Raw genomic sequence first — 25,617 nt, forward strand, 5'->3', positions numbered from 1 at the left:
CCCAGCTGCCTCCAGACCCGCCCCGCCGGTCGCGTTCGGGGGTCCCGCGACTCGAGGCCTCAGAGCCAGCGCGCGCGACCCCGGCCCGCGCCGCAGCCAGAGTCTGGATGCGGCGCCCCATGCGTGTCCGGGTGCGGGGCCGCCTTCCCGCGCGCTGGGGGCGCTTCGCGAACGCGTGCGGGGCCGACACGAGTGCACCCCCTGCGGGAAAAGCCCTTCCTCGCGCCGAGAGGGAGGAACGGGGGTCGCGCCCCCTTCCGTTCACCCGGGCGCGCGCGGGAGTGCGGACCCCGGCGCGGTGGTGACAGTGGTCCCGCCCCGGCGAGCGACCCACACCCAACCGCCCCCAGACTCGTGAACTGCCCCCGCCTCGGCGGGGAGAGACCCACAGACCGGCCGGGACCTATTTTTCAGGGGAACAGAGTCGCAGGGACGCCCCCGTCCTCCGGCGGCCGGGCCCGCGGCGGGGAAGGAGCGTGAAGGTCGCCGCGGACGGGCCGCCCCGCCCCCGCCTGGGCCTCGGGGCCGCCGCTGCGGCGGGCGCTGCACTGCGGAGACCGCGGGGGCGCTGCAAGGTCGCGCTCGGTCCCCCTCCCGCCCTGCCTGAGGGTCGCCAGACCCCGCCCTGCGTCCCCGCGCGGGCCTTGTGCGGGGGCTGCGGGGAGGACCAGCTGCAGGGCCCTGTCGCCAGCAGCACCCAGGGCTCCCCTGGTGGCCGCTTCATCAACATGTCACCGAACCCACGGCTGAGTCATAAGGAGTCGCTGGGGCGGGTGGGGGGTGGGGGTGGAAGCGGTGGATCCTGGAGCCGCCCTGGCCCCTGACGCCCCCCGGGGGGCGCCCTTCCTCCTGCCGCCCCTGGTCGCGCAGCCGAGCTCAGGGAGCCGTCCAGGCTGCTGGGCGCCCTGCTCCAGCTCCCGCTCCCGCCGACACCTGCAGGCCCCACGTGGCCGCCGCGCCAGGCCGGCCCTCAGCCCCGGAGGTGTCCCGGCGGGAGGCCCCGGGGCAGCTTCCTCTCAGCCCCGACTTCAGCCAGGCCTTCCGTTCTCCCACTCACAGGCCTGACGCCTGGGTCCGGGCCAGGAGACGTGGGAGGTGGGGGGCTGCCCAAAAGAGTGGGCCTGGGGACAGGGTGCAGGGAGCCCCGCATGCTGCCTGCCCTGCCGCCCCCCGAGGATGTGAGAAGCGCGTTTGTTTCATTTCTTCATGGGAGGTGGGTCGAAGCCTCAGGCCTTGGGTAGGTCTGGGGACAGCTGCTCGGTGGAGCGGTCACATTTCCAAGTGTTTGAGGGTCCCCAGCTCAGGGTCTGCTCAGCCTGGCCCTTCCGGACTCCTTCCCACAGGGCCTGCAGGACGACCCAGGGTGGACACCCTGCCAGCAACACCAGGCGGGCCCCACACCCCCGGCCCGGACGCCCTCACGAGCCACCTGCAGGCAGACGCCCCGCGGACCTCAGAGCAGCTGGGCCCGGCAGGGTCGGCCTGCACAGGCCCCGGCAGGCGCAGGCCCCTTGGGACACAGAGGGCGGGGGTCCCCGACCCGGCGCTGGAGGCCACGGCCCCACGAGGCCACACGCCCGGGCCGGGGGCCACGTCATGGGGGACGGGCTCTGCGGGCACGTGGATGCCGCCTCCCTTCTCTCTGGGTCTCGTTCTGCTCCCGCCCCCGGGGGGCGCCATCCCGTTGGGTCTCGGCCGCCGCGCCCCGTCCCTGTGGTCACCTGCGTCACCCTCGCCGGGCTCCGGGGCCCCCCGCTCGCGCTTGCCCAGGCCTGGAGTGGGGGCAGGTGGCCCGCCAGGACTCAGGCCCCAGGGGGAAAGAGCAGGTTGGGGACGGCCCGGTGGGAGGGGCCGGTGCCCCGGGCGGGGGGGGGCCCCGCTGGGCAGCACACTTGGCAGGAGGGGAGGACAGGGCCCGCCCCGCAGGGTCCAGGCCCTGTGAGTGGCCGGCACAGGACCCGGTGCAGGTGAAGAGCCAGCAGACCTGCAGGAAGCCGGGAGGCCCCGGAGGCTCAGTGGGAGGCTCCTAAAGCCGAGGAAGGCTGCTGGGCGGCGGCTCGCAGAGCCCCTGGATGTGGCCTCTGCCCCGGGGACGTGCGGGGCCCGCAGCAGCGGGAGGCAGGGAGGGGGCCGGGAGCTGGACAGGGGATGCCCCGGCCGGGAGGTCGGCGTGGTCCCCCCGGCAGCAGCCAGGGCCCCCCGCCCCCGAGCGGGGCTGGGCCGAGGGAGGCGTGGCGCTGCGTGCGCGGCCCCCCTGTCCGCAGGCCCCTGTCCCCCACGGCCACTCCAGACGGCAGAGGTGGTGTCCTGCCCCAGCCCCAACTCCGCCCCTCCAGGGCCCTGCTGGGCAGCCCTCTGCCCCCTCCAGGAGCCTGTGCCCAGGGCAGCCCCTCAGGCAACGCTGGCCCTGGAGCCGGGCTTCCCTCCTGGCTGGGGGGCTGCAGGCCCCGAGGGAGGGCCTGAGGGGGCTCCCGGCGCAGAAGCTAAAGAGGAAACTTAACAATTTGAGAAGCTGAGCAATTCAGTCCCCAGCACGGGCTCCACTGCGGTGCTGTCTCGCCGCCGGGCTGCTTTCTCCCTCAAAGGGCAGCAACGGGGCGCGGCGCAAGGCAACTCTGAGGCGCCCCGTGGGCTGTGGCTCCCTGGCCCCCAGCAGCAGCCCCTCCGGGCCCCGAGGGGAACGGCGGGGGCCGATGGGCGTCCACCCCGGAGCCCGGCACAGCGGACCTCGGCGCTGGTGCCTTTCCCACCAGGGTCCCCCCATGGCCGCCAGGAAGACGGACCCCGAATGAGAGGACTGTCCAGGCGGAGCAAATGCCCTGGGGCGTCTATGGCTTGGGAGACGCCAGCGCATCTGCGGGAGTTTGGTGGTGACCCAAACCCGCGTCCCTGATGGGCTCTGGGTGTGGTCGCCCCGTCGCGTGACCCCCACAAGGGGAGGGGCCCCGTACGTGCTCCTGCCCTCTCTCCTCCTTGTCCATAAGGTCTGCGCCCCCTGCGCCCCCCACGGCCCCGCCGCCTCCCGCTGGCCAGCGCGGCGGCGGCCTCGGGAACCGCTCGGTGAGGGGAGCCAGGACGCAAGCAGTGGCAACGGGAGGAGCCCGCCCCTCGGGGAGCAGGCGCCCCCCCAGAGAGGAACCGGTGATGACTGGCTGGAGCTGCCGCCTCGAGCCCCAGGGTCCTTCTGGGTGGGGGTCGGTGGGGGGACCGCACGGAGCGGGGAGCCGCACCTCCTGTGGGCCCGTGTGGGAGGCTGCAAGGGGGAGGCCTTGATCTGGGTCCCGCCGTGGACGGTCAGCGCCTGGCCCCAGCCAACAGCTTGGCCTGGCAGCTTTGGGGCCGGCCCCGGGCCTGGGCCCCTCCTCTGCAGCCTGTCTAGGGCCAGGCCGAGACTCTGGAACTCCCTCCTTGTCTCCCCCCGCACCAGGGGTCCAGCCTCCCCGCTCCCGCCTGTCCTGGGGCCCAGCAGATGCAACCCCAGGCCAGGCGTCCCCGTGGGGCCCGGCGGGGGCCTGCTCCCAGCCCCCAACCCTGCCCACTGCACTCCGCGCAGCCACCCCACGCTCGCTGCTGTCCCGAAGGCAGGGCTCTCCTCGCAGCCCGAGCGGGCGCCTTGCCCTTCTGCGCCCCCCGGCCCGCGTGCGCTCCAGAGTGGCCCCGGGGCTCTCCTCGGCCTCAGCCCCGCGCGCGGGCAGAGCGGGCCAGGGGCCGCAGAGGCGGACGGGGCAGCCGGGGCTCGTCCTGTGGGCGCGCCCTGGGGGCAGGGCTGGGGGTGTGCTCGGGCCAGAGGAGGGCCCACGGCAGCCCCCGGGCCTGTACAACCCCAGGGCGGGGGCCGGGCCCGGCTCCTGACGGGTGTCCAGCGGGGGTGGGGGCGGACGGTCCTCCGGCTCTGAAGGGGGCCCCCCAGGGCAGCGAGTGCTCGCGTCAGGCTGCTCGCTCCCGGGAGGGATGCCAGGCGCCGGGGCTCTTGGGGGGCCCCTGCCCCAGACAAACCCTGGTGCCTGCCCCCAGCGTCGGTGCCAACGAGGAGTAAGAGGAACCAAACACGCTTGTTGGGTCACCAGTTGAGAACTAGTCACACCAACGACAGGCCCGGCATCTCGGGCGTCTGCACGGCTGGCAACACCTCCGGGGGTCCTGCTGCCCTGGCCCAGTGGGTCCTGCCCCCACTCTCGGCTAGGAAGGGCCCGGACGGGCCGGAGGGGCACCCCCTGCTCTGGGCCTCCCCGCCCTGAGGTGTGCGGCAGGCAGGGCGGCAGGACCTTCCTGAGACGCTGAGTCCAGGCCTTACCCGCTGCCCAGGAGGGGCTCTGGGCCTGGCGTGGGGACCACAGGACAAGGGGCGCATGCAGGGCCCGCTGGACACCAGGGCGACAGAGCAAACACCAGATCTGTGGGCGTGTCCTGGCTCTGCTCTCCTGGCGGCCAAACTGCCCCCGCCAAGGCTGCCACGTGTCGGGGACAGGCTCCGTCCTGGCGCCGTGGCTCAGCCGGCCGTCACCGAGACGGGCAGGCCCAGCTGGCCCGCGGGGTGGCTCCTGGCGAAGTCCCAACCCCGTGGTGCTGGGCTGGGGCGCGGGGGCCTCTCCCAAGGTGTCCGCAGGCCTGGGGCCAGACCCATGCCCGAGGGCCACTCCAGAGACTGCAGGATGGGACGGGGTCCTGGCAGGCCTCTGGAGGGGCAGGCCAGCCCAGGCCACCCGGGGTCCTGCGTGGGCTCAGCCCACGGCTGTCCCTGGCCCGGGTCCGGGTCCGGGCAGGACACCGCAGGGCGGGCTGGGCTCGGCTCCCGCAGGCCCCGGGCCCCGCAACCTCCCTGTGAAATTCCTGAGCCTATTTAGGTTGCTCGTTATTTTTTAAAAGAACTAAAAGCTAAAAATAGTGGCGACGCGGCACCAACACGGTCCTTACCCCTCCGCTGCCGCCCAGAGGCTGCGCCGCTCAGCTGCGCCCCATTCAGAGGCTGGCGCTCGGGATGCGCCCCCCCCCCCCACACCCGGCGGCGGCCGCACGGCCTCAGCCGTCCCCACGATGCGCCCGGAGCCTCAGGACACCAGCACCCACTTCCCACAGATACAGCGTCAGCGACGCCGCCCGCGTCCCGGAGGCTGTGGGGCTCCCTTGAGGTGTCCCAGAACCTCCCCACCCCACAGGGCGTCTTGTTGGCTCAGCAACTCCCACGAGGGCTGGCGGGGTTGTGCGGGGGGTTAGGGGCTCTGCCGGCCGTCGCCAGTCAGGGAGGGGAGGCCGCGTCTCCGGGCCCGAGCAGCACAGCGCCCGGCAGCTGGACTCAGATGAACCCTGGGCCCCAGGGACCCACACATCCACTGGGGGCTCGGGCAGCCCCTCAGCCACGGCTGTCGCCGTCCCGACGCGGGTTGTCCCCGAGCCTCTGTGGCCCCGTCGCCACCCACACACCTGGCCGCGGGCGCTTCTCCCACAGGCCTTTGTGCAGAGAAAGCCGTCTTGTTTTGGATCCCTGAGCGCCCCGCCCCCCTTGGAGGGGGGACCCCGAGGACACAGGGTGTCCAGTCGCACGGGGGCCTGTGTCCGGGCGCCAGTGCCCCAGCCGAGCCCAGGGACCACGGCGGGGGCCCAAAGCCGCGGAGCCTGCCCAGCCCTCACGCTGCCCGCCTTCCCCGCAGGGAACCCCCGGCCAGGGCGGCGCCGGCCAGCGTGAGCCGCAGCCCCGCCCGCAGCGCCGGGTCCTGCGCTGCGTCCTCGGGGCAGAGCCACCTCAGCCGGTGCCCGCAGAAGAGCCGGACACGCGTCATCAGAAAATAGTTTAATTATGTACAGGCGGCCCCAGGCCGATCACACCCGGGGCCACGGGAGGCGCACGAGGGGCCGGGGCGACGGGGAGCAGCGCGCTCCGCCCCGAGGGGGGACGGCCACCGAACACGACGAATCACAAACCGTGACGACTGGGAGAGGCGTGAACAGACACTTTCCTTTGGGAAAAAGAGGAAACCAGAGGCCCCGGGACGCTTTCTTCCCGCCGGGGTGCAGGCCGGGGACCCGCAGGGGCAGCCGGTGGCCCCGGTGCGGCCACGCTGGCCTGGCCCACGCGCCTCAGCCCGGGCAGGTCCCGTCCGACCTCTGCTGGTTCCACGCGCAGCCGTGACCGTGAGGGCTCAGAAGAGGGGCCGCGCGCCTTGGCTCTCGAACTCGGACCAGGCGTCGCTCAGCTCCATGAAGACCATCCTGGCCTGCTGCTCGTACGGCTGCCCTGCGGCCTGCGGGCGGCGGCGAGGCGGGCTCAGGCCTGCTCCCGCCCCGCGTGGGCCTGCCGCCCCGCCCCGCCCCGCCCCGCCCCAGGCGCGCACCTTGTCGGGGTGGACCACCAGCACAGCCCGGCGGTACTGCCTCTTCACCTGCTCGGGCGTCACCAGGTCGGCCATGCCCACGGGTGTCCAGCGAGTCTCGCCGTCCCACAGCACGGTGTGCAGCGTGGACAGCAGGGCGCGGATGTTCCTCTCCTTGCCCTCGGTCCAGTCCAGGAGCTGCGGGGACGTGGGGGACACAGGGGCTGCAGGGCAGGCCTCGGGCCCCGGCCCCACCCACCGCGCGGCCGCCCTCCCGCTTTCGGCGCGGACCCCACGCAGGCACAGTCCGCTCTGCTCCCCGGGTCGGCGGGTCACCACCCAGACCCAACAGCACACGGAACCTGTGACCCTCGTCAGCCGGCGTCTGCCGACGACCTGCCCGCATGGTCTCGCCTGGCGCGTCCCTGGACAGCAGGCCAGTCTCCAGGGCAACCCGCCAGACGACCCCAAGGCCACGGGGCCGCTGCCGCCTGCCGATGGCCTTGTGGCCAAGGCCCTGAGCGCGCAGTGACGCGGGCCCACAGCCAGCCCTGGGCAGCAGAGGCCGGCGCGGGGACGTCCCCTCACCCCCAGGCCCTGCGGCGGCCTCCAGGGCACTGCGCCCAACCAGGGGCGCGTGCGGCCCGACCTCCGGGGGCGGGACGCTGAAGTGAGAGGACACCAAGGCCGCCCTCAGGCCCGATGGCACCGGGGCCTTCGCGGAGACGCCGCCGTGTCCGGACGGTGTGCGTCCGCTGCAAAAACCCTCAGGCAGGAGGCGGGCCTCTGCGGGGGTGGCGCACGAGCCCCCCCGAGTGTGAGGGCTGGCGAGAGGCACCGACGGCACCAGGAGACCCTCAGTGAACCCCACGGCCCCCGGGGCGCCCCGTCTGCCGCGCACCTTCAGCTTGAGCGGGTCTGCGTCCCTCGCCTGGTCCTGCCGCCTCATCTCGGCCATGGTCCTCGGCCCCTTCTTGTCGGTTTTGGAGGAGAAGCCTTGATTGGACAGCAGGTCTTCAAAATCGTTCTCGGACACCCGCGGCTTTTGACCTGGAGAAAGACAGGGTCTGCTGAGGCACGCGGGCCCCGCGCGGACCTCCCTGACGCTGTGCTTGCAACGCGGCGGCCGCCGCGGCCTGAAGCGCAGCAGAGGGAAGAGGACGCGCCCGCCAGGGCGGCCGCCGCCTGGGCTGTGCTGGCCCAGGGACCCCCCGAACCCCACCAGCCCCCAGGTGTGGCTCGTCCAGGGTTAGGGGCCTCGCCAGGCAGCTTCCCAGGAGGAAACCACACACAGAAGGGGGCGGCTCACCAAAGCTGGGGGCGCGGACGCCCCGCTCCTCGCGGTCGCCGATCACGCTGAAGTTCGCGGCGTAGTTGGGCCTTGGCTGTGGACAGGTTTTGGGGGATGCCTTGGTCTGGGGGGCCCACGGGGTGCCCTGGGCCGGGGGCCGACTTGACTGCCAAGAGTTGCCACCCTTGGGAGGCGGTGCTGCTTTGGAACCGAAGCCCCCGGGAGCAAACCCGCCGGGCGAGCCTGGGGAGACAGAGAGGGAGCCTAAGACGCAGAGGCCGGGAAACGCGCACCTGCCAGGCGAGCGTCGGCGGTCCGACACCAGGAGGGAGCAGCATCACTGTGGCCCCCCGGCTGGGCAACGGGGGGACAACCGAGGGGCAGGGGCACAGCGGGGACGGTCCTGGGGTGGTCTGCCTCCCCAGCGCTCTCAGAGGCAGGGCTGATTCTTTAACCGCTCATTCGGAAACAGGCTCACAGGAAGCTGCAGAGCCAGAGCCCCCGCCCAGAGCCCCAGGCTCAGCCCACACGCAGCAGACAGACCGACCGGCAGCCTGGGCGCACACGGGCTCGGCTGGCGGACGTGTGTGTGCTGTGTACACACTCCCATGAGCTTGCGTGTGTCTGCAGAAACCTTACTAGATCCCGGGAGGGAACTGAGCGCCGTCTGCAGGTCTGGGGCGCCCTGGCCACGCCCCCTCAGGGCCTGCCTCCAGTTCCTTCCGTCGCGTCTGGCTGTGCACGGTCACCACACGCCCCGGTCCCCGTCCCTGACGTGCCGCCTCTCTCGGTGACTGTGAATGGCGCTGTTTTTGACCCGGGTCCGTGGGTGCGCCGCCAGTCCCCAGGCACGGCCGAGGTCTGCCCGCAGCTCGTGGAGCTGCCGCAGGAGGAGGGGCTCACCGCGTGCGTCGGACAATTTTCAGGAATCCCGGGAGGCGCGCCGCGGAGACAAGCAGGTCAGCTGGGACGGACAGCGCCCCTCCTCCCTCCTGCCTGTGCCGGCAGCCCCCGGGGAGGCGCGGGGGCAGGGCGCTCTGGCCTGCCCCCTCGGGTGCGCTTTTGTAGATGCTCCCCCTCAGGCTGATGAACGCCCCCCCGCCGTCACAAGTTGAGTGTGTCTGTCACTAACGGGCGCCGAACTCTGTCAGGGCCTCTTCTGCGCTGTCGACGGCTGCCCTGCGGGCCCTGCCGCCGCTTCCCGCGTGCGGCCCCCCTGGGACGAGGAGCCCCCGCCGGTGTTGGCAGGACCCCACCCCGGGCGCCCGCCTGCCCAGGGTCTCGGCCCCGACCCCAGCGCGGTTCTGGCCGCGAACGTGCTGGCAGCCGGCCCGGCCGCCCCCGTCGCGGGGAGAGCACGTGGGACCAGCGAGAGCCCTTCAAGCGTCTCCCGCGAAAGCACCTGGGACCGCGGCTCCCGTTTTGGGAAGTTCTAAGTAGAAGCTCGTTCTCCTCGTAGTTAGAGAAGTGCTCAAACGACCTACGACACACGCGCTTGTCTGTCCGCTCCGCAGGCCTTATCGCGCTTCCCAGCCGTGTCCGCCTCCTCGGGGCCTCGGTCTGCCGCCGGTGTCATCTTTGTTTGTAGAGTTTCTCTTAGTAGAGCTTTGTCAATCTCATCGGCCTTATCAAACACCCGCTTCCTGTTGAACCCGTTCGAGTTCACTCTGCTGCTCCTCTCGGGCGCCTCCCGGTGAGGCCCAGGCCTCGGCATGTCCCCTCCCCTGCGTTCTGAGATGGCCTGTGTGTCACTCACAAGTGCCGTTTCCAAGCGTGCGAGGACCTGCCCGTGGCCTTGCGGCCCAGGTGCCGGGCTCGATTCCACGCGGCTGTGTCACGCCCAGGCCACGGCCTCTCCGGGGCAGGTGCCCCAGGGGCGCGAGGACACGTGCCAGCCCTCCTCTCACCCGCTCGCCGTCCGGGCAGCGCCCCACGGTTGGAGACCCCGGACGCGGGGCTCTCCAGCAGAGGGAGTCTGAGTTTGTCTGCTTCTCCTTTCGGTTCCGCCATCTTGGTTTGAAACCGTGCTTCGGGCGGTGGGGGGAGGGGCGGAGGGCCTGGGGCTGCCGGGCAGAGCTGAGGGTGGGCTCCCTCCCACGGGTAGCGCTGCAGACCCTGACAAGCCCTCCCCCCACGGGACGTGGAGCCCGCAGGCCAGGCAGCCCCCCCACATGCCGAGGGCCCAAGACACAGCTGTGCAGTGGGGGGAAGCGGGGGCCAAGCCCAGCCGCTGGGAACGCCCCTGAGGGACTGCAACCCCAGCACCAGGGACCTGCTAGAAAAACGGGCCCAAGAAAGAATGGAGCTCTCCTAGGACCCGACCAGAGGGCGGCAGCAGGAGCCCTCGACACACAGCGGAGGGAGCGGCGCGGCCCACAGGCCCACAGACCCACCCGCGGCCGCCGAGAGGGGGCGAGGGCGGGGGGGGGGCGGGGCACAGCAGGGGGCCTCCTGGTGCCCGGGACTGGGCTCCCATGCCTTTAACGGACGGCGCGGGGCCACCAGCACGGGGCTGCAGGGGCGGCCCCCACGCTCCAGCGGGAGGCGCTGGGCCGCCCAGAACTGAGAGGTGCTGCTTCCAGCCTCCAGCGGCACCCGCGGCCCGGCTGCCGCAGGACGGCAGGCCTCTCAGACACTCGCGGCCTCTGAACAGTCTGTGCCCACACACTTCTGAGGGGCCACACGGCGGGGCCACGTGCCCCAGGCCGGCCCCAGGACGCCTGACATCAACAGAGCAAGGCAGATGCAGGGTGCCCGCGGGGGCCCCTCTCCCCCACGGCCCCACGGCGCCACCTGCGAGGGCCAGGCCCGGACGGCCCTCCCCCGCTCGAGGCACTTGGTCAGCAAGGCTGGCCACGGGGGCAGCTGGGCTGCTCCTGGTGTCAGTGGCCCGGGTCCCAGTGGACGAAGGAGAAGGTCCCTTCCAGGGAACCTGAGCCTGGCACAGGGGGCTGCTCGCGAGCAGACCCGGCCCCGCACGCCCGCCCGGGCCCGCCCTGCGCATCACCTTGGAGGCTGGAGCCAAGGTCGCCGAGGTCTGCGAATGGGTCCAGGCTCTGGGACTTGGTCTGGCTGGCCGGAGGGCCTGGAGGGGCCGGCTGGCCTCCCGGACAGAGGAAGGGGCCTGGAAAAGGACAGATGTCACACCGGGTGCGGGGGAAAGGGTGCCCAGCCCACTCTCCGGCCTGACGCCGCGGGAGGCCTCGCTCGGCTCCACGGCATGGAGCGCCCGCCCAGACACGCCGCGCCCAGCACTGCCCCCGCCCGCCCGCCCGCCGCCCCTGGGGCCTCCCACAAGTGTGAGTGCGCCCCGCAGTGTCCCTGCGACAGGGTCGGTTTGAGGACGCCCTGCAAGTCAACGCCCGCGGGGACGCCGGAGCCGCCACAGGCGGCGGCTCCTTGAGGCCGGGGCTCCCGAAGGCAACGAGCCAGGGACAGCTTTCCCGTGGGAAAAACAGGCCAAGAGCATGAAACAGCTCTAAAAAGATACAAATAACCAAAAACGTGGAGCAAACAGGAGATCGAGGGACCCGTGCCACACGCCTGTCAGCCCGACAGCCTCTGACCGCCGCCCACAGGTGACACTGCCCAGCAGGACAGAGCCGCCGGCGCCCGGAGAGAACGGACGTCGCACGCACAGGCCACGAGGGCTGTCACGTGTGCCCCCCAGGACACGAGGGGGGACAGGGTGGTGGGTGCCGGGCTGCCCCCCCAGGCGCCAACCGGTGTGCGGGCCCCGCGCCCCGCCCGTTCCCCCGCTTTTCTGGGAGGAGCTGCGGCTCCGTGGGGAAACACGGAGCAGGCACCCTGCGGGGACCCCAGCTCCCGGGGACAGGGCCGCACCTTCTGCGGCTGGCGTGGGGGCTGGCGCCTCAGCCCAGGCGTCCCACCCTCCCAGGAGGTCCGGCGGGCTGGCCGAGGCCCTTGTCCTGCTGGGCTCTGCCGGCACGTCCCCTGGAAAAGAGCGCGCGCACCACGGTGTGTCCCCGCGGGGGGCCCCGTCAGGTTCCAGGGGCCCGAGAGGCCGGGGGTGGCGGCCGCGCTGACGGAAGCCACAGGGGCGGCCGGCGGAGCGACCCGCGGGCATCGCCGCCCCGCCCCCCAGGCAGCGCCCACGCGCACGGCCGGCTGCACACAGTGCCCCCGCGCTGCCTGCACCCACCCTGGAGCCGGGGCAGGAGGGGCGGACCTGCGCGGCCGGGCCCCCACTCACCCAGCTGCAGGAAGTCGGTGCTGCAGGCGGGGGGTGGGGCACTGTGGGTGCGGGGGAAGGACGGGGACGGCGCGGCCGGGGTGTCTGCGGCAAGGAACGCGCCGAAGAGGTCGGGCTGGGAGCCGGGCCGGGCGTCGGGGTCGGAGGTCAGCAGCAGAGGGTCGAACGGGTCGGCTGCAGAGATGCCCAGAGAGCAGGCGGGTGAGGCTGCGCAGGCCCGGACCTGGGGCCCCAGCGCCGCAGGCGCTAGGAGGCCCCACAGACGCCGGGCCCCCGGGCCGATGCCCTGGCCTCAGGCTGGCTGGGAAGGGGCAGCCTAAGCTCGCGGGATGCGAGCCCAGGACGGGCAGTGGAGGCCGACCGCCCTGGGCCACCCGCCTGCCCGCCCGGCTCACGGGGCCGGGGCCGTACGTACCGGCAGCGGCGGGCCCGCTCGCCGGCGGGGCGGGGTGCGTGAAGAGCAGGGGCGTCTCCCCACCGAGGAGGTCGCCTGGGGGACCGTCGGGGGCGGCTTCAGGGGCCCCCAGGAGGGAGCCGAGCAGGTCGGCGTTGCTGGGGGGTGCCCCGGGGGCCTGGGCGGGGGGGGCCGGCTCCGGCTCAGAGTGCAGCCCCAGGAGGTCAACGCTGTCCTCTGGCTGCCGGGGCTCCTGGGGAGCGGCCGGCGAGTCCGCCTCGAGGACCCACTGCTGCCCCTGCGTCCTTGGCGCCGCGCCCGGCCCGTCCTCCTCGGCTGCGTCCCTGCTCTCGGCGGAGAGGGTCGCTGTGTCCTCGTCCGACGGCTCGCTCTCCCCTGCGTCCTCAGCCGGAGCACATGGCGTCTCCTGGGCAAAGCTGTGCTCTGGGCCCGTCTCTGCGTGTCTCTCCTCTGCAGAGAGAGCGGCTCACAGATGAGCAGAGGTCGCACGGGCAGGACCGCGGGGGCTGGGCTGAGCACAGCGCAGGCCCGCAGGCCAGTGTGGGGCGGGCGCCCCCAGGGCCTACCGTGCCAGTCCAGCGAGTGCAGAAAGTGGCCGGAGTCGGGGCCGCTGCTCTGCGGGGACTCGGGCTCCGCGGGCTCCGCGTCTGGGGAGCCTGTCTCGGCGTCATACTGGGCGGTGGAGCCTGGCTGCCGGGGGAGCTCCGGCTTCCCTGCCGGGAGAGAGCAGGTGGGCCTCAGGCCGCCGGCGTCCAGTGCGGGCAGCCCCCGAGGGGCCGGGAGGCCTGTGGACGGGCCCCTGAGCTGCCCGGCCCCTCACGCACACGCGCACACGCAGGCCCACACACACGGGCACTCCCCAGGGTGCTTAGCCGCCTTCACGCAAGAACGTGTGAAAAGCGCAAACCAAGACCAGAAGGAGGACTGTGACGTGGCCGCCCTCGGCCGCACGAGTCCTGCCGGCCAGCGTGCCTTTTATGCTACTTTTTTTGTAACTGCTCTGAAATAAGAAGAGGAGACGGCTGAGCTGAGCCGGGGGCTGGGGTCCCCGTGCCCAGCTGGTCCAGAACGAGGCCTCAACGCCTCCGAGTCACACGGGAAGTGCCTGAGCGTCCAGAAACGCGCCCTCTCCGAGCCGCCCAGAGACCCAAGCCTGGCCCCTGTGGGTCCAGCCTGCGGCCATGCCCGGGGCGGGGGGCGCTGCCTGGCTCCAGGCGCTGCGGACAGACCCCTGCCAGCGGGGCCTGAGCCTCCCTCCCGGTCCCCCGGCGCCGTGTCGGGATGGGGCCCTCACCGAACTTGGAGAGGATGTCTTGCTGCTCCTCCCGGCTGGAGAAGAGGATCTTGGGGTTCAGGCCCCTCATGCTCGTGCTCTCCCAGGGAGGGGCCTCCCGGCTGGGCCTGTCCCGGGGCTCCACCTCCACGTCCAGGCTCACCTGGAACAGGTCCGGGTACTTCTCCTGGATGTCGCAGGCGTCCAGGTCGTACCTGCAGGAGACCAGCCCAGTGTCAGGAGGCGCTGGACTTGCTCACAGGCCACCCCGATGTCCAGCAGGAACAAGCCCAGTGTGGAGCGGGGTGCTCTCCGGCACAGGCGTGGGCCACAGGGACAGGCGGGCGCTGGCTCTCAGCCGCACGAGCCACCGGGGCTGTGCCCTCCAAGCAGCTCCGGGCCTGCCCTCCCCCTCGGGCCCTGGGTTCAGGTCCGGCTGAGACACGAGAGCTGTTTGCAAGGCAACGAAGCCGCCTTCCCTGGCAAGACTCCCTGCTGGTTGGCAGGTGCCCGAGTCACCTGCCAAGATGGGGAGGGACAGGCAAGACGCCCAAGACTTCGCCTCCCGGCACCACATGGCACAGGCGGGCGGCAGCCGTGTCTGGGGTCACCGGGCAGGGGGCACTTGGGCCGCCGGTCCCAGCTCTGTGGGAACGCAGGGCGTCACACGCCCCGACACCACACCCGGCGACATCTCACACCCGTGTGGACAGGCCGGGCCCTCAGTCAGGCCCAGGCTGCCCTGTCAGGCAGGCCCTTCACGCCGCCCGCATGCCTGTCCCACAAGTCACAGCAGCGAGACAACAAAACAGGGGCAGCAGGGCCCCCAGACCCAGGGGCTTGGGGGGGCCCCTGAGTCCGCTGCAGCCCGAGCAGCGCCCGCCGGGAACAGACCCCGTCCCAGGCCCGTGCAGCAGGGTCCCGGGACGCCCGACCGGCGGCCAGTGTGCGGGAAGCACCGGTGGATCCTCCATGAGACAAAAGCAGGGAGCTCGCACCGCCCAGCGGCAACGCCCAGCCTCGCCCCCCGCCCCCCGCAGACGCAGGCCGCGGAGGGCAGCCCGGGCCTCCCGCTCCTTGGGCGGCGGCCCCTCCGTCCACTCACTCCGGGGCCCGTGGCCGCCACAGCCCCGTCCCGTCCTGGGGCAGGGATCCCGGCAGGAAGGCCTGCACCAGGCAGAGGAAGCGAAAGCAGAACAGGCACGCGGTGAGCCAGGGACTGGGGTGCCGGCAGCCGGGGAGCGCAGCCGCCGGCGAGGGCCAGGGCACGGGCGCACGGCGGGCCCCGGTGAGGAGCGCAGCACCTGTGCGGGCCCCACCCCGCCCCCCGCCCCCCGCCGGCCCCAGAGCCCGCCCGGCCGCCGCCCGGCAGGCCGGTGAGGGCACAATGAGGGTCTGTGGGCGGGGGCTCCAGGGCCCAGGCTGGCAGAGGGCCCAGCCCCCAGGCCCCGCTGGCCTCCTGAGCCCCCGGCCACGAGACAACGGGCAACCCGCGTCTCGGGCCGCCGCCCTTCCCCGCCCACCCCCAGAGGACTGCCCCTCAGTCCCAGGACGCCTCACTGGGGACGGGCTCGCTCAGGCCGGTCTGACCGCATCCCAGGCCGTCGTTCCAAGCTCCTCTCGAGCGGCGCTGCTGCCGCTGCACCTGCCCGAGTCCGGCCCCCGGGACACACTCCTCCGCATCCGGGAGACGCCGCACGGCTGCCTCCCTGGCAGGTCCACAGCCGGGGCGCAACACCCCGCGGCTCACAGACCAGCGTCCACACCGATGCGGCCAAACTTATGTCACCAGCGCACCCAGAAAGTCCCTTCCAGCCGCGAGGCCCGGTGCCCCTCCCGGCAGGCCCTCCCCGGCCATTCCGACCCCCCGCCCCGCCGCCCGCACCAGGCCAGGCGAGCGGGTCCCGCGTCCTCGCCCGCCACTCCCGGGCGCTCAGAGGCGCACAGGCTGCCACGGGGGACGCCGTCCGCGTCCCGTGCTGCCCCGGGCGCGCGCTCAGGGACACGCGCGGGCGCGGGGCGTGAGCACGAGCAGAGGGCCCCCGCGGCCCCAGATGGGCGGCCTCCCCCCGCGGCCTCCCCGCCCGCGGGGACCCTCCCCCGCATTCCCCAGCGCTTCAAGGCGCGGCACGTGTCTTCCGTCTGAACGCCTACAGCCAACCCCTGCTTTGTCTGAGAACACCTTTCCCTTGTCTTTGAAGAGTAAGCTCGCTGGACGCAGAGCGCGTTCTCCTGGGCCTCTGGGGAGCCCGTCCCCCGCGAGGCCGTCCGGCTGCCGCCCCCCCCCCCCCCCCGTCAGGTGCTGGTTTCCAGCCCTTCCGATGCGACGTTCAGGGAGCAGGTTCTCTCCTGAGTCCTCTTCATGGAAAGAGCTTTTGAGCCCACGGTTTCAGGTCTTTCACGAGTTTAAAAAGCTCCTAACCAGCCACTTTTCAAGGGTCACTTCTGTTCTCGCCCTCGCCTGGTCTCCCAGGGCCCCTCACGACGCGGTTCCCGGGCTCCGCGCCCTCTCCCGGGGCCGGAGGCGCGTTCTTCCTGCTCCCGACGCCCAGGTCCTGCCGGGTCCACGCCCACTGAGCAGTCTCGGCTGGGACGCGTCCGGCTCCAGGACTCAGGCCCGCGCCCTGCGCACAGCCCGGGCCGGCAGGGACCCCCTCCTGTGTCCTGAGCATGTTATTCGGCTGTTCAGACGCCTCCGGCTCTCCCGTGGCTGACCTGCCCGCGCACATTCCCCCACTTACTCATCATCCCCCACGTCTGTCTTTGAAAACAAATATTTCTAAAGTACGCTTGCCTTGCGGCTGAAAACTATCGAAGTTCTGGGAGTTTATATTCCTCTGAAAGAAGAAAAACCCCAAAAATGTTACAGTAGAGACATTGTTTAGAGTGCCAACGTGGAAAAGACTGCAAAGGCAAGGAAGTAGAAGCACGTGAGAACTCGCACGCGGAACACAAGGCGCACCCTTGTCTCCCGAGGCCGGGGCCGCTTTCCCTGGGTCTCTGCCCTGGGCGGCGCCGCGCGGGGCCCTTCAGCGTGTGGGTGCACCGAGTGCCAGGACCCGGCTTGGGTCCCAACGACCCCGTTGCTGGACATGGCAGTGTGGCAAGCGCAGGCCCCGGGGGCGGCAGCAGCGGCCCTGGGGCTCCACGTGGCTCCCTCTCGCACGGGCCACGCGTGAGCCTGGGCCTCCCGCAGCCTGCGCAGGCGTGTGGTGGAGCGGAGTGCACGCCGGCGGGTCCGGGTCCTGCCCGTGGACCCTGTCCTGCCCCGCGCTGGCTCAGTCGGTCCTGCCGCTCTGGGCCCAGCGCCTGCCTCGGAGAGGTCGGCCGCACGAGGCCCTGCCAGAGGCGTGCGCCCCAGGCCTCTGGGACCCGTTGCTGAGTAAGTCAGGAGCCTGCGGCCGACGGGGCGGGGGAGGCGGGGGCTCCCCCCTCCGCTGCAGCGACTCCCGGTTTTGTCTCTCGATCGGCCTGTGAGCCTCTCTTCCTCACCTCCCCTGTTGCTGTCCAGCGGAGCGCGGTGCACGCAGCAGGCGCTCGACAGAAGGGGGCGCGCGGGGAACACCTTTCACCCAGCTCAGCCACGCCCAGCGTGTAAGCAGCTAAATCGGCCATGACATCGGGGTGCACCACGGCGGCCACCACATTCCTTCGAGGGGGGCACCTTCAAAACCGAACCCCCTGAGATCTGGGGACACGCCCGGGCCTCAAGTCCAGCCTGGCCCACGGGCCACGCGAGAACCGCCTCCTGTGGCCTGCACCCCGTCCCTCAGCCCGTGGTGCGTGGCTGGCGGGTGCGCGCACTCCACTCGTGTCCCTCCCACGGCGACGCCGTTGGGTGTCCACCCCGTGACGCGGGTCAGCGAGGAGCTGGGACAGCTCCTCGAGTAGAACAGGGACACTGAGACAACGGCTGAGCAGTCAGTAGTCAGCCGCCACGTCACAAGACGCCGTCCTCCAGGACCGAGGACACTCAGCGTCCCCGCCGGAGGGCCGGTCGCCCGCGGCCTGCGTCAGGGGACGAGCGCGGAGACCCGGCTGCTGCCGGACGAGGCCAGGAGAGTCACCGACCAACACCCACGAGAGCCAGGTAGAGGCCCCGGCCGAGGGGGCGCTAACCAGAGCGCGGCCCGGCCCCCCTCCGCCCGCTGTGACGCCCCAGCGCAGCGGAGGACACGGCAGGAGAGCCGACGGACCGCCCCGAGGCCCCCCGCACGAGACGGACGCAGGCCCTCAGGACACGGGACCCCGCCTGCGGGCCCCCCGGGGGCGCCTGCTCGGTTTCCCCCGAGCCCCAGGGGCTTGGTGTGACGCGTGGCCAGAGGGGTGGGGGCCGCGGGCGGCTGGGTCCGGCCCCTGGGACCGTCCTGCGCCAGAGCAGCCTCACCTCGGCTCATCCGGCCGCCGTGACTTCGCGGCCGCTGCCCTCAGCCCTCTGCCTCCCTGCCCCCACCTGTGACACGGCCGCTCTCACCCGCACGTGCGCTCGGACCCCCTTCCTGCGCGGAGTGAGGAGCCCGCGGGTCCCACGCCATGCCAGGCAGGCCTCCTCAGCCCAGCCCCTCTGGGGACCCCGGCGCTCCGCCCGTCCCGCCCACGGCGACGCCAACGTACTTGGCAAACTTCACGGTGGTGGCGTTCCGAGGCACGAACCCCGTGTGGAACTGGACCTGGAACATCTTCATGGACGCCATCTGCAAAGAGAGCGCCCGGGACGCCGCCCGGGCGGGAGCGTGACGCACGCCGGGCCCGGGGGGTCTCCGCAGCCGAGGCCTCACGCACGGCTCTGGGGCGAAGGCGGGGGGCCGGCGGGGCCCCAGACCCCCCCCCCCCGGAGGGCAGCGCGCCCGGCCCCCCCGCGCGCACCTTGGCCTGCAGCCGCCCGCCCAGGGTGGCCCGCGCGTGGTAGATGACGACGAGCACGTCCCCCTGGACGGTGGTGCCCAGCGGGATGACCGCCTTGCCGTCCTCGGTCCGGAAGTCCCTGCGGCGGCACGAGGGGCGGGGCCGTGAGCCGGACGCGCGTGACCCCGCGCCCCGCGCCCGCTGGGCTCCCCGCCCCCAGAGCAGCCCCGGCGCCCGGCGCCCGCACCCACCGCATCCTGTCGTACTCCTGGGACGTGGTGGCCACGCGCTCGTCCCCCACGTAGACCTCGCAGAAGGGCCGGCAGCCGTTCCTCTGCTTGTTGAACAGCGGCACGGGCGCCATGGTGACGGCCCGCACCAGGACCGGCTTGCTGTGCGGCGTGATGGGCTCCTCGGCCACCATGTCACACATGTACTCGATGTACCTGCAGGGGCCCAGCCGGGGGCCGAGCGCGTCACCGGGCGTGTGCACGGCCACGCGCCCCACCACACGCGTGCTGTGCAGCGCACGTGCCCTGTCCTTTCCCGGTCAGACGGACGCGCTCAACTCCACCGGCAGCCCCTGAATCAAGGCTGCCGTTCCGTCTCTCAACCGTGGTGTCCGAATTTTCACTCCATTCGAAACCCTCCTGGGTCGCCCTCCTCCCTCCCTCGGAGTCACAGGTCACCTGCAGGCGGGTGGGCCCCTTCTGAAACGCTGTGGGTCTTCCCGGCTACCTTCCTGGTCCTGATGTCTACTTCAACTCTCTCAGGGCCCAAGAACGTAAACGCCCTGGACGGTTTCCACTTCTCAGCGTCGCCGCAGGTCCACGGCCCAGAGCACAGCCCTTCCTACGGGACGCTCCGCGCGCCCTGGCGGCGGGTCCTGCTGCTGCTCTGGGGTGCCCTGCGGGCGTCGGTGCCTCCCGGGCGGTGGCGCCGTGTTCTGTCCACGCACCTGCCCGCCCTCCCTGGAGGGGCGCTGAGCTCTGGGCTCCCGAGGGCTGTGTCCCCCCTTCCAGCCCCGCCGTCCTGCCCTGTGACCTTGGCGAGCCTCCGCCTGGCACTCCCCGGGGGGAGACTCCACGGCCCGCCCCTGGCTCCCTCCCAGGCGCTCGCCCTGGTCCGGGTTCCGGCCACGGGGAAACCCCCCTGGATGGGCAGCAGCGGTGACCTGCTTCGACCGATGGAAGGGGCGGGAGGCCGCTGCCGAGCACTGTCACGCCCTGTCCTGCCAGCAAACTCGCTCTTGGGCTCCCCCCAACCTCAGCAGGAGGCCGGACCAGGACCTCGGCCGCAGGCGAGACCCGAGTGAGCAGGGCGGCACTGGCTCGGCCCGGCTGCTTCCCGGTGACGGTCTCCCCCGCTGACCGCGGCCTCCGCCGACTCTGCCTCTCCGGCTGGCCACACCCCTGCCCCTCGATGGCTGCCACAGCCAGGCCAACCACCCTCTGGGCGTGTTTTCCCCTTGTTCAGCTGCTCCTGGCCCCGCCCTGGCCGCCAAGAGTCACCGGGCGGTTGCCGCGCTCTCCTGCGGCCCAGGAGCTTCTGGCGGGAATGTCTCCATCCCTCCACCTGAGCGCGGCTCTGGCCGTGAGAACAGGGCCTGCGCAGCTGGGCTTCCCGCGTTCTGACCCTGCCCAGGGTCCTCGGAGCTTCCGAGTCGGGCACCATCGCCCGCTCGCGGGATTCCCAGTGCGCGCTTCTTCAGTGTTCCCTGGCACCGCCTAAGCGAGGGTGACGGGACGGCCGCCCACGCCTGCACGGGTGTCCCCGTCCTCGTCCTGCGGAGGCGCCCGGGGCAGCCTCCCCCCACCTGCACGGTCACGGAGCCCTGTCTCTGCCGCAGGCCACCCCCCGCCTGCCGTGACCTCCCGCCGGGTGCCTCTGGGTCTCCCGCTGCCTGCGCCCTGGGGGCCACATTCTGGCTCTGACCGGCCCTGGCCGACTTGTTCCGCGGGCGCCCTCTGCGGCCTCGCCGACCACTCGCTGGCCCTTCTTTCCGGCGCCCGGACCCCGCCCTCGGCTTGGGCCCTGGCGGGCTGACTGTTCTAACGGTCAGCTTCTGTTCCCCAGGCTGCCACGCACCTGCCCGCCCTCAGCAGCTGGGGACGCTGGTGTTTTAGGTAATTACGGTGGGAACAGCACCCCGCAGGCCCCCGCCCCCACCCAGGGAGCAGCCCAGAGTCCGGCGGGGCACACTCCGGCTCCGCCCGACTGGGGCAGCTGCTCAGCGGGACCCCGTGGTGGTGGGCACTGCTCAGGAACCCTGGGTGCATTTGGGATTCGGGGGCTCAAGCGGCTTCCGGGCCGCATGTTGAAAGGGCCAGCGGCCCTTCCCCTGGCTGGGCGGCCAAGCCCGCCTGCGCTTCCCGCACGAGCGGCCCGGAGGCCGCGGCCCCTGCTGGCTCCCCGAGTGGCTGCAGACGAGATGCCACAGACGTGGCACTGCGTCCGCGCTGCCAGGCTCACCCCCAGGCACCGAGGCGGCCCCACTCCAGCCCCTGTCCAGAGGCTGTGCGCCCACCCCGGGCGGAAGGAGCGCCAGAACGCCCCGACCGGCCTGCACACCCCCCTTCCTCCCACACGGCCACCCAGAGCCCACCCGCGCCAGGCGGAGACCAGAGGCGCTGCCCCCACTGCCTGCGCGAGCAGGCAGCGCCCAGCACAGGCCTCGCGGCCACGTCTGCCCCAGGAGCTGGTGCCCAGGAGCCGGACGGAGGCACGGCCCGCCTGGACCCTCTGGCCGGCCCCCGTCTGCAGAGCAGGGCCGTGGAGGTCGGCACAGGGCGGGGCTGCTGTTCCAGGCCCAATCCCCGCCCCTTCCCGGAACCCTTCCCGCCGACCACGGCCCCGGGACACCGCACACATCCAACGTCTCAACAGAGGGGGGGACACCCAGTACCTTTTGTGGGATGGCCAGATGCCCGGCGGGCAGCGCTTCATGCTGAACATGTACACAGCGGCCTCGGCGGTGCTGAAGAGCCGGCAGAAGCACAGGAAAGAGCAGACGGCCACAGCCGACGCAGCTCTGCCGTCCTAGGGCAGAGGGCGCAGCTCAGGCAGGCCCCAGCCCGCCTCCCGAGGGGACGGACGGGGCGCCGTCGGCTGGGCTGGGCGCGCGTGCCCACTGAGAGAAACGCACCCGAGAAGGTGAGAGCCCAGCCCCGAGAGAGAAACGGCTCCTTCATAAACGGCACAGGACCCGGGCCACCACCCCCGGCCTCACGCTACTGCCCCCCCCCCATGCTCTTCGCTGTCACTCCTGGTGCGACGTTACACCAACAGCAGCACGGCTGTGCTCGCCCAGAGGGAGCACCCAGTGGGTGCCCCGCCAGGTGACACCGCAGCCTCTCCGGCAGCCGGGGCCCGACTGGCCCTCAGCTACGGTGCAGAGGGGCAGAGACGGTGCCGCCAGGCAGCAGCCGCAGTGCCAGGCTGTCGTGGGAGCCACCTCACGGGGCAACAACGCAACACCAGGGGGCGCCACCAGCTCCATTCAAAGAAGGGGGGGCAGCTGTGGGCAGTCTCCCCGAGACACGAGGCGCGACAGCTGCCTGGGGGCCCGGGGCGGGCCCTTGTGGGCCCCCGAGGGTGGGGCGCGGCCGGGGCACCTCGGCCTGCGCCGCTGCTCCTCTCGGGCCTGCCAGGGGTCCAGGTGGCAGCCCAGGCCCCCATCCTGGGTCCTGGGGAGGCGGTGGCTGGGGGCTGGCGCTCAGCAAGGAGCCCCACACTCCGGCCCACGTCACCGCCCAGGGCGCCCGGGCGCCTGGCCCTCCTCCCAGCACGGCCACCGTCCAGCACCCTGGGTTCACCTCTGCCCTGTCCCCGGGGTCCCGGCCCGGTGCTCACCATGCAGTGCAGCGCGCACACGTTCCTGTGGTCCTGCCGCAGCCACCAGTGCATGTCCCTGCACACGCTGTACAGGCTGCGAAGGCTTGGGGCCCGCCGGGCGGCCCAGCCGTACGTGGACACCTGCGGGGACAGGGCCGGCTCACCCCGTGCCCGCCTGCGGCGCGGCCCGGCTGGAGGAAGCGCCCGGCCCCTGCCGGCGCGAGCGGGAGGCCCGGCTTCTGCCGTCACCAGGGTGGCCCGTGCCACGCCTGCACCCCCCGCAGGTCCGGCCCCTCACCCGGCCGTGGAACTTGGAGGGCCGGTAGGTCCTGGGGGACAGGTTGTACACCGCGTAGCGCCCCGGGTGCTTGGCGTCCAAGAACAGCCGCACGTCTTCAATGTTGTTTTTGATGGCCGACTCCACCCCTTCTGCCGGGAAGGACATCACTGGAAGAGAGCAGCCCATCAGCCCCCAGCAACGGCCGGGGGCCGCCACGCAGCCCCTGCCCCTCACCCCCCGCCCCCCTCACAGAGGACCCCCAGGGGGCTGCAGGGGGCGTGCCCGGGAGGCAGGCTCTGCCAAGGCCCGGGAGCACCGCAGGGTCTCCCGGGGTCTGGGTCGTGCCTGGTTTTTGCCCGGAGACCCAAGATTTAAATGCACACGGCCTTGCACCCTTTCTTCCAGGACCTCAGAGCTCCGGAAAGTTCCAGACCGGGGGAGACGCTGGGTTGACATGGGCAACGTCCGCTGTGGGCCTGGAGGCCCCTGGACACGGGGACAGATGCCCTCCCCAACAACCACGCCCTTCGCGCCCTCAGCTGCATGGGGGATACACAAGCGACCCGCCTCCCACACCCCATCTCCCTGCAGGAGAGCCAGAAAGGCACCCGTGGGTGAGCCGGCAGCACACCTGCGATTCTGGACGTGACGTAAGATATGTCCAGGTCTCCCTTGGCGTAACTGGAATGGAAGAGGGCACTCGGTTAGCACAGGGTGTTCCCACGGCTACCTCACAGGAGCCTGAGGCAGGGCGAGGCTGGGGGAGCTGGGGGGCGTCTCCTGTTCAGGCTGCTGCTCACGGGTGTGAGTACGTGGTTCACCACGTGTTGGAGCACACGCGTGTGCGCGGGGATCACGGGCTGGGGGGTGCACAGGCGCAACCAGCCTGGGGCCTGAGCTCGGTGCTGCTCCACGGGGACAGGCCCTGTCGCATCCGGCAACCAGGAGAAAACCCCAAGGTGCCCCCAAAGGCCACACGCAGAGGCAGACGCGGCAGGGACGCCGAAGCGAAGGGTCCAGGGGTTTGAAACGGCTGCCACCAGTGAGCTAATGGATTAAGTGGACGCGCCTAAGAACAGACAGGCCGTGTGGGCAGAAACAGAAATCCTGAGAAAGAATCAAAAACTGAAAAAGGCCAGAGACAGAGACAGCACAGCCGGAGCGACGACGCCTTTGACGGGCATGTCAGGCTGGACGTGGCCGAGGCAGGAAGCGGAGCCACAGGGCAGGCCATCTGCGAAAACCGAGAAGCACAGAGAACAGAGGCTGCAAAGCCCAGGGCAGGACACGTGGGGGCTGCAGGCAACCCCAGCAGGGGCGCCACGTGAGGGGAGAAGGGCAGGGGCAGGACTGAGACAGCAACAGCTGAGAGGCTCCCCAGGGCCCTGCTGGGCGCCCCGGGAGCCGGGCAGGGAGACCCGGGGAGAGCCACGCCCGGGCCGCGCACACAACGGCAGGAAATCAAAGGAGAAGGGCATCCCTGAGGGGAGCGGGGGAGGGGGCGGGGCCGGACAGGACGCACGGACAGGACGCACGTGACCTACGAGGGCACAGGACAAGAATTAGACCCGCTTCTCTGAAACCACACGAGTACGGCGGGCAGGCCATCTGAAGTGTTCAAAGGAAAAAACCCAACTCAGAATTCTGGGCCCTGTGAAATGATCCTCCAAAAGTGGGGGGCGGGGGAGATTTTTTTTCAAACGACTTTTCTCAAAGAAAAACCGAAAGAACTTGCTGCTGATAGTCCTGTTTTATAAGAAACGTTGTTAGAACTTTTTCAGAAAAAAAAATAGCACAGGCCAGAAACTCTGATTCACATTAAAGAACAGAAGAGCGTCCAAGAAGGAAGGGAAGGCCGAGGGGAAGGCCCTCCGCAGCGGTAGTTCCCGGGCGCGCGGCCGTCTGTTCCCAACAGGGACGGCTCACGGGTCGTGAGGGGCGCGCGGCCGGGCCGGGCCGGGCCGGGCCCCAGGCCCCGAGGCGCCTGTCACAAAGCCCTGCCCACAGCCCCGGGGACACTGCACGCCCCGGGGCAGCCGCTAAGGGGGGAACACACAAGCCAAGACGGGCGAAAACGCAATCGCGCAGGATACTCGATTCAAACCGCGTGGAGAAGCAGAAAAAGAGCGGAAGAGCGCGGGGAACACAGACCAGGGCAGCGAACAGAAAACGGCAACAGGCACGGTGGACGCTGACCCGGGCCGGTGAGCACGCCAACCGCCGCGTCCACAGGCACCGACCAGCCGGCCGAGCCATCCGCCCCAGGCCTGCGGCCGTGGCCGCGCCCGGCGCCGGCTCCCCCCGCCGGCGGCCCTCGCGCGCTGTCCCCTCCCTCCCCGTGCCCACAGGCCCTGTGCGCAGTCGACGCGGTTCCTGTGTGAGCCACACCGTTTGAACGTGTTCACTCCCCGTCCGTCCGTGCCGTATCTTTCTGCCATTTTAAAGACTTTATTTACTTATTTCTAGAGAAAAGGGGAGGGAGGAAACCTCCGAGCGTGGCTGCCTCTCGCGTGCCCCCGGCTGGGGATCCAGCTGCAGCCCGGGCCTGGGCCCCACTGGGAACCGAGGCCGCGACCTCCCCGTTCCCAGGTCCTAGGCCAGCGCTCAGGCTGCCGAGCCGCCCGGCGGGGGCCAGGATGCGCGCGCGTAACTGACCGGCGTTGACGAGCGACGCGCCCATTAGCCGGGGACTGGGGTCCCGCCCCCTGGGGACCCTCGGTCTCCCTCCTGCCCCACAGGGTTTCACCCTGTCCCCCCAGGCCCACGAGTGCGGGCCGTGCACCCGCTGACCGCTCCACACACACGAGCGGTGCTTGAAAACACGGACGTGTGTGTGGTAGGGTTCATCCCCTACCGTTCTAACTTCTTGAAGTGCTGCTGGCTGTCTTGGGTTATGTGAATTTTAAGATCAAAGTCTGTGAAGACAGAATTTTTGTTTGTACGGCGATAAAGATCCCGATGCACCAAAGGGTGTTCTCCCAAACGGAAGTCTCTCCGCCTGTTGAGGTTTACCTGCAGGGCTCTCACGGACTCAGCCAGGCGGCGCCCAGCAGGGCAGGAAAGGAGCCCACAGTCTGGCCGCGCTTCCCGCCGGAGCCCCGAGTCAGCACCACGGGGCAAGTTCACTCTAGAATTCGTCCAGAAAAACGGCCAAGCGA

The 25,617-nt window shown here is 71.4% G+C and overlaps 1 protein-coding gene across 1 annotated transcript in view; it reads right to left on the reverse strand.

Annotated features, from left to right (window-relative positions):
- Positions 1-5,866: 5,866 nt before the first annotated feature.
- GAK (cyclin G associated kinase) overlaps positions 5,867-25,617 on the reverse strand; it is a 37,375-nt gene continuing 17,624 nt past the window's right edge. The window contains exons 12-28 of the mRNA XM_054581838.1: positions 23,091-23,140; positions 22,478-22,626; positions 22,198-22,320; positions 21,251-21,384; positions 18,597-18,791; positions 18,367-18,484; positions 18,115-18,194; positions 13,522-13,715; positions 12,794-12,940; positions 12,228-12,677; positions 11,813-11,986; positions 11,443-11,553; positions 10,607-10,723; positions 7,618-7,842; positions 7,210-7,358; positions 6,330-6,506; positions 5,867-6,239 (exon numbers count right to left, since the gene is read on the reverse strand). Of these exons, the coding sequence (XP_054437813.1) occupies positions 6,138-6,239; positions 6,330-6,506; positions 7,210-7,358; positions 7,618-7,842; positions 10,607-10,723; positions 11,443-11,553; positions 11,813-11,986; positions 12,228-12,677; positions 12,794-12,940; positions 13,522-13,715; positions 18,115-18,194; positions 18,367-18,484; positions 18,597-18,791; positions 21,251-21,384; positions 22,198-22,320; positions 22,478-22,626; positions 23,091-23,140 (2,695 nt within the window). The 3' untranslated portion in view covers positions 5,867-6,137. The remainder of the gene's footprint in view (positions 6,240-6,329; positions 6,507-7,209; positions 7,359-7,617; positions 7,843-10,606; positions 10,724-11,442; positions 11,554-11,812; positions 11,987-12,227; positions 12,678-12,793; positions 12,941-13,521; positions 13,716-18,114; positions 18,195-18,366; positions 18,485-18,596; positions 18,792-21,250; positions 21,385-22,197; positions 22,321-22,477; positions 22,627-23,090; positions 23,141-25,617) is intronic.

This window comes from Pteronotus mesoamericanus, unplaced genomic scaffold (assembly GCF_021234165.1).
Source record: "Pteronotus mesoamericanus isolate MK-2021 breed Mesoamerican mustached bat unplaced genomic scaffold, CSHL_Meso_final contig_68, whole genome shotgun sequence".
Lineage (NCBI taxonomy): Eukaryota > Metazoa > Chordata > Mammalia > Chiroptera > Mormoopidae > Pteronotus > Pteronotus mesoamericanus.